This window comes from Pan troglodytes, chromosome 9 (assembly GCF_028858775.2).
Source record: "Pan troglodytes isolate AG18354 chromosome 9, NHGRI_mPanTro3-v2.0_pri, whole genome shotgun sequence".
Taxonomy (NCBI): Eukaryota; Metazoa; Chordata; class Mammalia; order Primates; family Hominidae; genus Pan; species Pan troglodytes.
Genome location: NC_072407.2, coordinates 136,112,064 through 136,125,500, shown reverse-complemented (window position 1 = coordinate 136,125,500; position 13,437 = coordinate 136,112,064). Strand labels below are relative to the sequence as shown.

Below are 13,437 nucleotides of genomic sequence, written 5' to 3'. Positions count from 1 at the left end.
AGACTTGGTCAAATCAGGTGCTATATATATAAATTCATAGTATTTTGTAGATGTGTACACAGAGAGAGAGACGGAGCTGGCTGTCTTCATGCTTAGCCATTTTTAGACCATTGTCCCTTCACCAGCAGGAATACGAAGTGTCCCTCTGGGTAGCCAGAATGAGCTGACTTCTGTTCCAAGGGGAGGGTGTTGAATTGAGGACTGAAGGTGGAGCAAGAGCCAAGGTCCCTCAGGGTCTTCTGTGGAGATTTGGGGCTTTTGTCAAAAGCTACTCAACATGTTTCTAATTCTTTTTCCCCATTTAGAATATATGAGTAGTATTTGTCCCCACCCTATCTTACAAAGCCTTCAGAGTGTTTTGAGGTAATGCTTACAAAGTCTCCCAGAGAAAAGCAGAGGTCCTCTACATCCAGTATCATAATGAAAAGCAAAAATAAACTTACATAGTGTGGTAGGGTGGCTCTACTTAAAGAACTAGATCAAGGAGAGGCCTTTGTCTTTCAGAAGTTCATACATCTAAAACATGTCTTTGTTTGTGTTACCAGGTTCAGAAGAGGAATTTCATAGAAAATATTATTCCAATTATCATCTCCCTGAAGACTGTGCTGGAGAAAAATAAGATCCCAGCTTTGCGGGAACTCATGCACTATCTCAGGGTAAGGGTGGAGCCTGTGCTTTTGTGGTTGTTGTCCTACCAGTTCATTACTTAGGATCTTCTGCCAGTTATGACGGTGCAGGCAATCCGTGAATGATTAGAACCCCAAATTCTGCAAACCCAACATTACCTTGGTAACTGCTGTGGAGCTAGGGGTTGGCTGTGGGTTCCACCAAAGCCGCTCTTTCCCTTGGATGTGCAGCCAGGGCCGTGAAGAGCCGGCCCACTGTGCCAAGCAAGTCTTCCCTTAATGGAGTTCAAGTCCATCTGGAAAACTTTCCCAGCTGGGGTCAAGAACACAGTCATCTTCGTTCATGCTGCTTGGGGGTAAGGTGAAAGTGAGTCTTCGGGTTTGATTCCAGGGTGCATATCTGTTGCACTGACTCAGATTCACAAGGTCAGGAAATAACTGCCCTGCAGGAGCTGCCTTGGGAGCTGCCATCACCGGGCTGAATTCTTTGTCAAGCAAGGGGACCATGAGGAGCTCAGTCGGAGCAAACCCAGGATGTGTTGACTTGCAGGGCAGACCTAAGTGGGGCCTCAGACCTTTCTTGCAAAATCTTTTACTAAGAAATAAATGCAACATAGTTTTTCTTTAATTCAGCAGTTATAGCTCTGTTCACATTATGTGTTTTTCTTCCTCAAAAAAATGCTACAATTTTTTTTCCAATAAAGGCCTCAACAAAAATTACATTGATTATAAATTTTCAAATAGCTTTTTATACTAGGAAGCCAAGGTAGGAAAGATAGTCTCATTGTATGATAAAAATAAAAACTTCCAAATATTCTTGTATTTATTGCCTGACTTTAGACCCTAGAAAGGAAAAAAAAAAAAAAAAAAAAAACAGAGCTTTGATCCTACATAGACTACTTAAACACTTAAGAAAAATAAGCCTTCCTCCTGCTTGTGAGCGCACACACAGAGGATGGCCACACGTTGCTTGTTGTCAGTAGCTTGAGGGAGTCTCTTCATTGGCCTGTGGAACCCACTCCTAGTGGCAGCTGGAAAAGTGCATGGATTCCTTCTCTTTGTTGAGACTTCCCTCCCAGTTGGAACTGCAGTGTCTTTTTCTCCCTATTACTGTTAGGTGGAATGATTCTTTCTCTTAGCAAAGTGGTCTTGCCCCTGGCACCCCTCTTTAAGACCTAAGAATGTTTTTCCCTAGGTATGAGAAAAGGTTTTCTGTAAAATCTTCAGAAGAAGACACAAAGATGGGATTTGAGCCTTAGTTGGAATCCCCTGAGAGCCAATGGGGAGGCTAATGTAGACAGATGAGCAGCTTTTAGATCCATGCATCCTGGGACTTGCTCCAGAGGCTGTGTCTGAGCATGTCTTTCTCCCATTGGGAACCTGGGAGAGATTGCCCATTAACTGCCAGATAGCCAGGATGCTTCCTAAGAGAGAGAACTGTTAGTTACTCACATATTTTTCTGCTTGTGTGGCCAGTGGTGTTTGCTCCAAATATACCATTGTACCTGTTAGTTACTGGAATGGAAATCATCTGCTTTCAGTAATGTCAGTCCTATTGTTCCTATGATTTATCAAGCAACATGACTTGGGGGGCTTTTTTCTTTCTTAACTTTTATTTTGCGTTCAGGGGTACATGTGCAGGATGTGCAGGTTTGTTACACAGGCGAAGGTGTGTCGTGGGGGTTTAGGGCTTTACGTTTTTATTCAAGAAAACATGAAAGGATGCTCCTGGCTCTGTTTCAGGAGGTGATGCAGGATTACCGAGATGAGCTCAAGGACTTCTTTGCAGTTGACAAACAGCTGGCGTCAGAGCTTGAGTATGACATGAAGAAGTACCAGGAACAGCTGGTCCAGGAGCAGGAGCTAGCAAAACATGCAGATGTGGCCGGGACGGCTGGAGGTGCTGAGGTGGCACCTGTGGCACAGGTAGGTGTGGGGCCCACTGCACTGTGACCAGACAGTCCAGTCTGCTGTCTGCTACCAGTCTGTCGTTTGTCTGGCACCTCTCAAGATCTCCGTCATCAGAGGTTAGTCAGCCCGAAGGCCTCGAGAGTGCTGCTTGTTGGCCACTCCCTCGTGCCTTTCTGTCTGTGATGGATTTACTGTGCTCCAGACCTCCCTTCCATGAGGGCGTGGTGCAGGAAGCGAGCTGGCAGCAGCAGTAGCTGGTGACTATAGATCCTAGGTCTGCCAGGGTGCGTCAGTGTGTCCGCATCTTCCCCCAGCACTCCCTCTTTAGAGCAGACCGGCACATGGCCATTTCCAGGAGTAGCTGTCGCTCACCGTCCTGAGGAATGCAGGCAGATCTCTTGTAGGAAAGACCAGTGAGCACAACGTAGCATACTCCTTTTTCTCTTCTGTCATGCCACAGCATCTACAAGTGGCAGCTTCCTCATAGTATTGTTTCTGAAAAGGAAACTTAACTTACCCAGGGTTGATATGGCTTCAAAGTGCATTACTTACGGACTTGCTCATAGTACGTGAAGATTCTGTTCCAATAAAGTGTTAAAATGGAGAAAGGGAATGGCTTGTCCACTGTTGGTAGGGATGGAAAGTAGAACAGCCACTATGGAGAACAGTATAGAGGTTCCAGAAAACTAAAAGTAGAGGTACCATATGAGCCAGCAGCCTCGCTGCTGACCGTATAGTCAAAAGAAAGGAAATCAGGATGTCGAAGACATACCTGCCCTCCCATGTTTATTGCAGCACTGTTCACAATAGCAAAATTTGGAAACAAATGTCCATCAGTGGATGAATGGTAAAGAAAATGTTGTGCATATATACCGTGGAGTACTTTTCATCTATAAAAAGTGAAATCTTGTCATCTGTTGCAACATGGATGAACTTGGAGACATTATATTAAGTGAAATAAGCCAAACACAGAAAGACAAAGATTGTATGTTCTCATTCATATATGTGAGCCGAAAAGGTTGATCTCACGGAGTTAGAGAGTGGATTTTTGGTGATTACCAGAGGCTGGGAAGGGGTGGGAGAAGGGGGATGAAGAGAAGTTGGTTAATGGGTACCAAAATACAGTTAGATAGAAGAAATAAGTTCTAGTATTCAGTACAGTGGAGATATTACAGTTTAACAATTTACTGTATATTTCAAAGTACATAGAAGAATTGGAATGTTCCCAACACAAAGAAAAGATACTCACGTTTGAGGTGATGGAGATGCCAATTACCGTGATTTGATCATTACGTTGTTCACATGTATCAGAATCTCATATGGACCCCCAACCATGTACAACTATCATATATCCGTTTTTGAAAACTTAAAAAGTATTAGAATGTACATACTCTTTATCTTCTCTACCAGGTTGCCCTGTGTTTAGAAACAGTGCCAGTTCCTGCTGGCCAAGAAAACCCCGCCATGTCACCTGCCGTGAGCCAGCCCTGCACACCCAGGGCAAGTGCTGGCCATGTAGCAGTATCATCTCCTACACCTGAAACAGGGCCATTGCAGAGGTTGCTGCCCAAAGCCAGGTAAAGAGCCCCTGGAGGCCACATCAGGGCTGGTTCTCTGTGGCGATGTTCTCAGAGGCGTCCCTGCCATTCCCAAGCGTGGGCAGGAAAGTCATTGTCATTGTCTGGCCTGCCACCCCGCTCCACACTGTGCCCTGGGAGGTTTGAATGAGGGTGGTGAGGGATGCGCCAGTGAGGAGGCACGCGGGGACACAGTGCAGCACTGTCACCTCTGCAGTGGTCTGCAGTGAGAAAGGCAGCGGCTGTGGCTCTTCTCCACAGGCCCATGTCCCTGAGCACCATTGCAATCCTGAATTCTGTCAAGAAAGCCGTGGAGTCAAAGAGCAGGCATCGGAGTCGGAGCTTAGGAGTGCTGCCTTTCACTTTAAGTTCTGGAAGCCCAGAAAAAACGTGCAGTCAGGGTAAGCCTTACGTTTGGTGCCAGGCACAGTAGAGCATTTACAGATGAAAACACAGAACAAGCTACTTCTTATTCCTTTCAAAGCGGTGTGTTTTCTTATCTTTAAAACAAATAACGTTAATTGGGCTTTTAGGATCGTGGGTAGTAAAACAATGCATATTTATTCTAGGAGATTTGGAAAATAGAGTGAAATATGAAACTCACCCATAGCAGTGAGGCATTCCTTCCTCCAGCTATTCTGTTCCTCTTACACGCACGTGTTTTGTTTTGTTTATGGAATTGTGATCTGTGCGTGCATTGTTTTATGACCTGTTTCCCTGCATTCTTAAGTCAGATGTAGTAGATGTAGTAGACAGCTTCCATGAACTTTTCTTTCCAACCTTTGCTTTCAGTGGCTTTATAGCATTGTGGCTGTGGAAATAACTGATTTATTACTATCCTGTTCTTTGAAATGTTGATTTTCAATTTTTTCATATAAATACTGTCACAGTAAACATCCTTGTACATATAGCCTTGTATGTATGTAATCCTTGGGATTAATTCCCAGCAGTCAAAGGCCATGGATATTTAAAAACTTTGGATAGTGTCAAACTGTCCTGTATCACTCATGCCAAGTTAGACTCTTTTATTTTTTTGAATCCTAATGAGAATGGACATTTTTTCTCATGTTTATCATTTATTTGTATTTCTTCCTGAATTGCCTCTTTATAAGAAAATTGTAAACACTAGTGATTTTGACTTTACGTCTTGCAGATATGTTTTCTCATGTGGTTGTTTTGCTCTTCGTTATTGTTTGGGGGTATTTCTGGACAGCAGCACCTTTTCTGTTCTAGTGTCTTCATACAGTTTGGAGCAAGAGTCGAATGGCGAGATTGAGCACGTGACCAAGCGGGCCATCAGCACCCCCGAGAGTGAGTAACTGATCGGAACACGTGGGCTTCTCCTCAGTCTCTCGTGCATTCGTGATGTGTTTGCTACAGTCGTAGTAAAACTCCTTCCGGTGCAGGATAGTTCTGATGGTCAGAACCATGAGTGCATTGCTGAGGTGGAGTATTTCACAGTGACCACGGTCGCTTGATCCATGAGCACTGACCGAGTATGTTGTTCCAGTGTCGTTACATTCAGTCAGTCAAACACCACAGTGGCCCGCGGGGCAGACAATGCCGTTGAGGCACAGGTAGGTCGGGTGACTGACCCAGTGGTGCCTTCTGGAGGCGGCCCTCCGTGTCTCTGGGCTGTCCGGGTGCACTGGGCGCTGCTGGGTGGGCCTGCTCCCAGGGCGGGCAGACGTCAGCACCAGCAGGTACCATGCACGCTCTGCAACTGCCAAGACCAGAGACCCGGGGACCCCTGCTCGGAGCCTGTGTCTCATTCCCCTCCATGTTTTTTCCTACTGTTTGTGCTTTTCCTTTGATTTCAAAACAGAGGTGAGTGAGGAGAGTCGAGTATTCTTTTCCTATTATCTTGTTTGATAGCTTCATATTGTCTCAAACCTCATAAAAACCATTATTTTGAGAAAACTCTTACAGGAAGAAGAAATGCTTCCTGTCCCAAATCTGTGGAGTAGTGGCTAGGCCCTGCCGCCGTGTCCCTGTGTGCCCCTCGCTCTGCGCCCGGCTGTGCAGTGCCCTCAGCAAGCTGCATCCAGCCCTGCTCGTCCCTGGCCATTCCGCTCCTCACTGTTTCCACAGACCACAGTGCCTGGAACCTGGGAGGTGTCAGAGATCTCCTCCCGGAGACTTCTGGGAGGGCAGAGCTGGGCGCTGAGCCCAGGCCTTCTGGTCCCAACTCTTATGCCCTTCTCCAGCCTGTCTCCTAGTCCTGACTGCAGGGGAAGATGAGAGCGTGCTAAGGTGCTCTTCCTGGTAACAGAGCAGCAAGGTGTCCTGCCGTTCGTTTAGTCACTGCTTCAGTCAGCTCACGTGTGTGGAGCACCTGCTGTATTCTAGCTACTTGCTTGTTTGGTTCTGTCACACTGATGCTGTGATCTCTTAGAATAGTTAACAGGTTAGAGGTAATTTTCATCCAAGTCCCCCTTTGAAGGGAGTTTATCCCACCCCCACCCTCAGACGACAACCAAATCATGACGGCATTTGTCATTAAAGGCAGTGGGTAATTTGGGATCCTGCGTCGTGGACAGGTGCGATGTTCTGTGTGTTAGAGCTTGCTGTGTGTTCGATGTTCCTGGCTCAGGAGTGCCAAGAGCTTCTATTTTGGCAGTGAGGTGCCATATGCTGAAGAAACGGGGAGAATGCATCTCATTTTCGTTGTGCTCATCCTGAGTCCCTGATGTCAGTGTTGGGTTGTTTCCTAGCAGCTCGTGTTTCTCCACAGGGCAGCCTGGCGTGGAGGGTTCATGCCGCCCTCATCTGCCTGTGTGGAGCCACGCTTTGTGCTGGAAATCAGGCGCCCGGTGTCATTGAGTTGGTAGAGTACTTGTTCTTGCTCCAGGCTCTTGGACATCCTGTTGATGCAGTCTCTGTCCGTCTCTCTTTATACTGAACCAGGAAGAAATGCCTGGAGGTCTCCTATTAGCTCTCCTTCCTGGGAGAACTGTTAGATAGTTTAAAAGCACTCAGTTCTGTTTTCTCTGTGGTTTATACGTCCAGATTCTTTTGGCAACTTTTAGTTTAGGTGGGGGTGACTGTCAGGAAGTGTCTCAGCTCTTCAAAGCTGGCAGGAAAGATGCCACCCAGTTCAGCACCAATTCACAGTGGCTTTGCTAAATGGAAATGAAAATTAGTCAATTTTCAGAGCTAGGATTTTAACTAAAAATCTGTGGCGGTTTTAGCAAGTCCCTGTTACTGTTACCATTCGGGTGGCACAGACGCTGCTGCCTTCGATTCTACGCACAGTGCATGGGGGACGTCAGAGCCCCCGCACCCGGGCTTCTGTAAAGATGGGAGACTAATTTCCTGGAGCACATATGGGCTTCCAAACAGGAAGAGCAGTGTGTGTGTCAGGAAGGGAATTTCATGTGACAGCACAAGGAGAGACTTCACAGAAACAGAATAAGCAGATCTAGCAGTGATGAGGAATTCTCTACCATCGTCTGTTAGTGACACTCAAGTAGCCATCAGGTACTCAGCTGCAGTGCGCTGATGAGCTTTGAACTGTAAATGGGAAGACACAGTCCGTACTCAAGACACCACGTGGAGAACGGGGAGCGCTCTGAAGCTGCCTCCTCGCATGTGCTTGCAGAAAGGCAGCAGGTTCAGTGGTACCAGCAAGCAGCTGCCCAGCCCGTGCTGTTCCCGGGAGTGTGCTGGTGGCAGCTTATGCACTGGGTACAGCACCACCCAGGAGGGGCGAGGCTGCACCACCCGGGCCTCCAAGACAGGGTGGCGTGTGTAGGCAGATGGGGTGGGGGCGGGGGGGGGGGCAGAGAAGCATAATGTGCAGACAGGGCCTGCTGAGGAAGAGGACGCAGGAGGGTGGACGTGTGTGTGCACGTGTGGACCTGAGCATAACAGGTGAGTCTGTAAAGGCAGCTTGGGACCAGCTGAGACTGAGGGTGGACTTCAGGCTCTCCTAGGAACACAGCGATCGAGGTGTCTTGAAGCAGGGCAGTAAATTTACCAGCTTCTTGATGAAACATAACTCCAGTGATGCAGGGATGATACTGTTAATAAATGACAGTGGCTGCTAATATGTCTTGAGCACTGCCCTCGCAGCCAGCACCATGCTAAGCACTCAACGTAGATAACCTCGTGTAGTCCTGGCAGCCCCCCAATGAGGTAGCTATGTTTTTATACCCACTTAAGAGATGAAGAAACCTGAGGGTCTCAGAGCAGCTCACACAGCTGGTGAGACACTGAGCCAGAATTCACACCCAAGCTGCGGTGGAATCTGCTCCTCAACTGTGTTCTCCTGTTCCTGAGGGCAAACTGGAGGGGGTTCATTGCGGGTAGGTGCCATGAAAAATCAAGGGTGAGGGGTGAGGTGGACTGAGCCGCTCCCAGTGTGGCACGACGGGACAGGATGAGGCGGCGACTTGAGGTAGAAGGGACAGGACTTGGCTGCTGATTCCATGTGGAGGAGCTGCTCACGGTGCCACATTTCCAGCGCGCATGCTCCAGTCACTGGCTGGAAACCAGCAGGCACGCGTGGAGGTGCAGAGGCAAGGAGTTGAAGTGTCCTCGGGGAATCTGGGTGAGCCACAGTAGGAAGTGTAGTAAGTGGGACAGGGCGGTCACCGGGACAGGGGCAATGATGGAAGACGGTGGGAGGGAAGCCGGAGGCGTGAACAGTGAGGCCCAGGTGCCAGCCAAGTGCCTAAGGAGGGCTGCGGTCAGAGAAGGGGGTCAGAGAGACGGAAAGGAGCATCCCCAGGAGGGGCCCTCAACACTGCCAGGCCCTGGGACAGGGTCCAGTGGAGGTCTGAGGGCCGCCGCTGGGACACTGATGTGGACACCGTGCCTACGTCCCACGGACAACTAGAACAGAAACCTCCGATAGACCACGCAGCTTTCACTCGGTGTCTCCTCTTTATGCAGAGAGCATCAGTGATGTCACGTTTGGAGCAGGGGTCAGTTACATCGGGACACCACGGACTCCGTCGTCAGCCAAAGGCAAGTTCTTGGTGTCCTTCTGGGCTGATAGATGCACTGCCTTTGAGGTTCTGGGAAAGCTGAATGTGTTTGTTTGACTCCCTTTTAGAGAAAATTGAAGGCCGGAGTCAAGGAAATGACATCTTATGTTTATCACTGCCTGATAAACCGTAAGTTTAGCAGTGTTCCTTTTGAGGTGGATGTTTTTGTCAGGGTTTTTCTGAGTTCCAGAATGACTGCACATGTCCTTTCCCTAGGCCCCCACAGCCTCAGCAGTGGAATGTGCGGTCTCCCGCCAGGAATAAAGACACTCCAGCCTGCAGCAGGAGGTCCCTCCGAAAGACCCCTCTGAAAACAGCCAACTAAACAGCGCCTCCCACCAGTGTCCAGGCAGGCAGGAGCCCTTGAGGAAGCAGTCTTGTGTCCTCCGTGTGAAAGCAGCTGGATCACTTCCCGCAGTCCTTGGGCAGCACTTTGCTGTGGAACACGAGAGCTCCTCCTCAGGGGCCTGGCACTCACCTTCTATTCTGTATGATGTATATGGTTAAACACTGTCAAATAATAGAGATGTGCCAGATTTAGATTTTCTTACCCTAAGCCTAATCTGTTTAATATTGTAACTTTATTCCATTTGAAAGTGTCAAGCCCATTCAGATAAGCTATAATCTGGTCTTTAAGGAACACAACTTTAAAACTGCAGCTTTCTTTTATATAAATCAAGCCTCTGTTAACTTGAATTCCTTATAGTACATATTTTCCCATCTGTAATGACGAAATTTTGATTCTAATATTTTTTCTATTATTTATAAGTGCAAATTTTTTAAAAAAGTGTACAGCTTTCTAAAAGTAATAAAGGTTTAGCATAAATACAGCCTTCCAGTAGTCAATAGGATTTTTCTGTTTTTAGAACAGAGCTCTTATTGGTAATCATTTTAATTTTACATAAAGCATGTTTGTTAGAGGAATGAAACCAAATCTTTCTTTCCTATTAGAAAAAAGATGATTGATTGATTGTCTTGAAGGGCAGTTCATCTGTGCCCACGCAGAGGCGGTGTGCTTTCCCTAACAGACATGAACAGCATCCCTTCTTGGGAAAAAATGGCTCTGCAGCCTTCCCCAGAGCAGCACTGCCGATTTGTGCAGCCCTCTGTTAAGGGCTGCTCCCATGATGGGGGAACAGCTTGAGTCTCTTCTGTTAGCACTAGTGGGTAAACTGAACGCTATTTTTGTTCAAGAATATCCAGAAAGAAATGCAGTTGGTTTGTTTTTTAATCCCAGTATTACAAAAGCAAAAGTACAAAGTGATGATGTGCGTTGGTTGGTTTGGGGGATGGGATGCCACTGAGATCTGCCCACTGCTATCCCAAGTGGGAACCGCAGCACAGGTGGGCTCGGTGGCGGAGAGGCGCAGCACTGCTCTTGAGCACAGGCTGACCTCCTGCCCAGCACTGACTTCCCTGGTGGATGGGTGATTGATAGCATTTTTAGTGTGCCTGCCTAACCACTGAAATGCTAGGAAGAAGAGACAAACCCAACGTAAGAGCAAATAACAAAGAATGAAGCAATGTTTGGGTTTTTTTGAAGCTTTTATAAATGAGGTTAAACAAATACCAAATTACAGGTGTGTTAGTACAAGTCTGTAATATCTATGTACAGCAACATCCATCCAAAGGCAGAATCACAGCCTCGTATCGGCCTCGAGTCTTGAGTCACATTCATATCTTAAAATACACGAGTATTCCTTTTCCGTCTAGTCTCAGTTATAGGCAGCTACTTCCCAGACTCTACTTCCACTTCTCTCTACTTTTTCAGACCTGGTTCCCATGGCACTAGTGTAGAAGGTTTTAGGGTATAAGAAGAGGGGGCAATAAGGCTACCCTATCACTATGACAACCAAGAAGGAGGCTGGAGCGTGAATCCCCAACGCTGAGGGTGGGGAGCCATCCCTCTCTACCAAGGTGGCAATGATGGAGGGAACTTGCATGCTAAGCATCCAGGATGCCATGCAGCAGACACCAGGGAGCACTGAGCCACTGCTGGAGCATTTCCTGCCTCTGCCAGGCGGCCTGCGGCAAAGTGTTTCACATAACTAAAAAAAGTCAACACAGTCTCATGTATGCAATTAAAAAAAAGCTGTCAAAGTATAAAAAACCGAAGACACTGGAAGCTGAAAGACAAGGTGAGTAGTGAGAGCCGTTCTCCAGGCACACAGTGGAGTGCTCCTTCTCAGCAGCTCCTTGCTTTACAGCACTTCAGTCCTGAGTCCAGCATGGCAGGGCATGTGAGGCTGAGAACACCTGCTCTTGAAGAACACAGGCTTCTGAGTGATGTTGCTAATGTCCCCCCACAAATGGGAGCAGTGTCTCCGGCGGATGAAAAATTTAAAGTCAAAATTAGAAAACTGCTTTTGATTCAGGCGTTTCACTTTCCTCCCTGCCAGGCCTTTCACCTGGCTGCTCCACCTGACGTTCTTTAAAAGGCTGGACTGGCCGCCACTCCATCATGGTTTGTTTTGAAATGCGACAGAGCCTGTGGCGTCTGGGTGCTTTCTCTGTGGCAAAGAGGAACAGTGGGATCCATTTTCTTTTAAAAATGTTATTGTACTTGACAGACTTGATTTCACAATTGCCTTTGGCCTTAGGTAGTCTTAACAAATAATTAAACAAACTTAAAAAAAAAATAGCATTGGGGGCTCTATTTTGTGAGCCATCCATAACCAAAAAGAGGTCTGTTACAGGAGCCCAAAGCTGGGACGCTACATGGAAGACACCAGTGTCCCTGCAGTGCCCACCTGAGAGCTGTGCTGGATGAAGCAAGGGCCACGTGAGTAAAGCTCACTGGGACACAGCCACTGCCAGGGCCCAACGATGGCAGGGCCTCCTGGCAGACAGCGAGGCAACAGTGAGCTAGAGCGGGGGCGCCTGGCGCAACCCCAGGAGCTGACTGGCGTCTGTGTATGTACATCTGAGGGCTTCTGGGTGGCCTCTGGGTACAGACTGTCCTAGTCATCTCAGGAAGAGGCAGTTCAAAGCTAACCTGAGAGGTTTCTTTTGAAGAGATGCAAACTGATTTCAACATTGCTCAACTGGAATTTTTAAAGGTTTCCTAAGCAACTATGGTCTGATGTGTAGACAGTATAAGTTCCCTTGTGAAAAAGGCTAAAACTTGTGTGAGAAAAGGAACATCGCAGTAAGCTTCCATGAGAGGATTCCTTGGGTAAAATACTCTTAATTATTGATATTTTCCAATTTAACACTAGTAGCTTGGAACTTCTACCTTAAGTTGAACTTTTTTAAAAAAATAGGTTATTTAACATTGTATGACAATATATTTACAGTTTAAATAGAAATTTTCTTTTCAATAATCAAAATACATCCTTAGCAAAAATTTAGATGTAAAATTTTATAAAATAAACAAGACCGATAGAAAAGCATATTTCAGTACCATTTCAGACTCAGCCTAAGACGAAGGTTTTCCTTAAATCCTGACACCCTGTTGGACAAGCAGGGTTCCTCAGGCAAGATCCCTCTTCTAGCAACCAATTTACCTTCCTGATTTTGGTGGTTTTTACAAAATGCTGATCCAAAAAGCTTCTCCACAATGGACACTGCAACACCGATCAGCAGAGCCTTTAAGAAGAAACTGCAGTGGTGTCTGTGGGCCGATGAAGTAAGGCTGCTGCGTTAAGAAGCCTTTTCTGGGTTCCCGCCGGGATGCGCTGCTGGTGCTGTCCAGCCACCTCGCCATCTCACATGGTGCTGTCGTGGCTGCTGAACCACCAGTGGTGAACATGCTGGCTTCACAGGGCCCAGCACAGGGGCGTTTACGTGAGCAAACTCTTTAAGATCACCCTAATACTCATGCGGGAATCAGGCCAGAAACAGATTAGGAACCCAACTCAGTGAACGCACCCAGTTTCGCTTCCTTGTGGTTATATTTACCGGGTCCATCTTGAGGAAAATTCTTCTATTCATGTGGCTTGTTAGAGTAAGAAGAGTAGTGGTCAACTTTGGCCAAAACGAAAAGCTTCTGAATGAGTGTCTAGCTCTGTCCGAGTGCATCAGCTCTCGCTGCCTTGACAGGAGTTTCTAGCAGAGGTATGTGCACGTGCGCTCTGTGCGCTCTCAGCCACACCGCGGGTCTCAGATCACAAACGATGACTTGTGTCTGAAGTCGCCCTGCAAAGCCAACACACAGTTAGAGCCATCAAGGGGCCTGGTGGCAAGAAGGGAAAAACACGGAGTAAGTCTAACATGGGCTAAATACAAATGGAATAATCATTCTTAAAAAGTACCATCACTAGCGCTTGCAAAGCACAAATCCCATTAGTGTGTGTGTGTGTGTTACTGTGAAGGGGCTGAGGAGCTCAGGAG

General features: G+C 47.2%; 2 protein-coding genes across 5 annotated transcripts in view; one reads left to right on the top strand and one right to left on the bottom strand.

Annotated features, from left to right (window-relative positions):
• NCAPD3 (non-SMC condensin II complex subunit D3) overlaps nt 1–9,935 on the top strand; it is a 71,387-nt gene extending 61,452 nt beyond the window's left edge. For all 3 annotated transcript variants that reach the window (XM_063784611.1, XM_024347492.3, XM_016922330.4), the window contains 8 exons: nt 546–656; nt 2,370–2,552; nt 3,948–4,114; nt 4,376–4,515; nt 5,348–5,425; nt 9,011–9,085; nt 9,174–9,234; nt 9,322–9,935. In XM_063784611.1, coding sequence (XP_063640681.1) covers nt 546–656; nt 2,370–2,552; nt 3,948–4,114; nt 4,376–4,515; nt 5,348–5,425; nt 9,011–9,085; nt 9,174–9,234; nt 9,322–9,430 — 924 coding nt within the window. In that variant the 3' untranslated portion in view covers nt 9,431–9,935. The remainder of the gene's footprint in view (nt 1–545; nt 657–2,369; nt 2,553–3,947; nt 4,115–4,375; nt 4,516–5,347; nt 5,426–9,010; nt 9,086–9,173; nt 9,235–9,321) is intronic.
• A 696-nt stretch (nt 9,936–10,631) lies between these two features.
• JAM3 (junctional adhesion molecule 3) overlaps nt 10,632–13,437 on the bottom strand; it is an 84,995-nt gene continuing 82,189 nt past the window's right edge. For both annotated transcript variants that reach the window (XM_529458.9, XM_054662869.2), the window contains one exon: nt 10,632–13,242. In XM_529458.9, coding sequence (XP_529458.4) covers nt 13,207–13,242 — 36 coding nt within the window. In that variant the 3' untranslated portion in view covers nt 10,632–13,206. The remainder of the gene's footprint in view (nt 13,243–13,437) is intronic.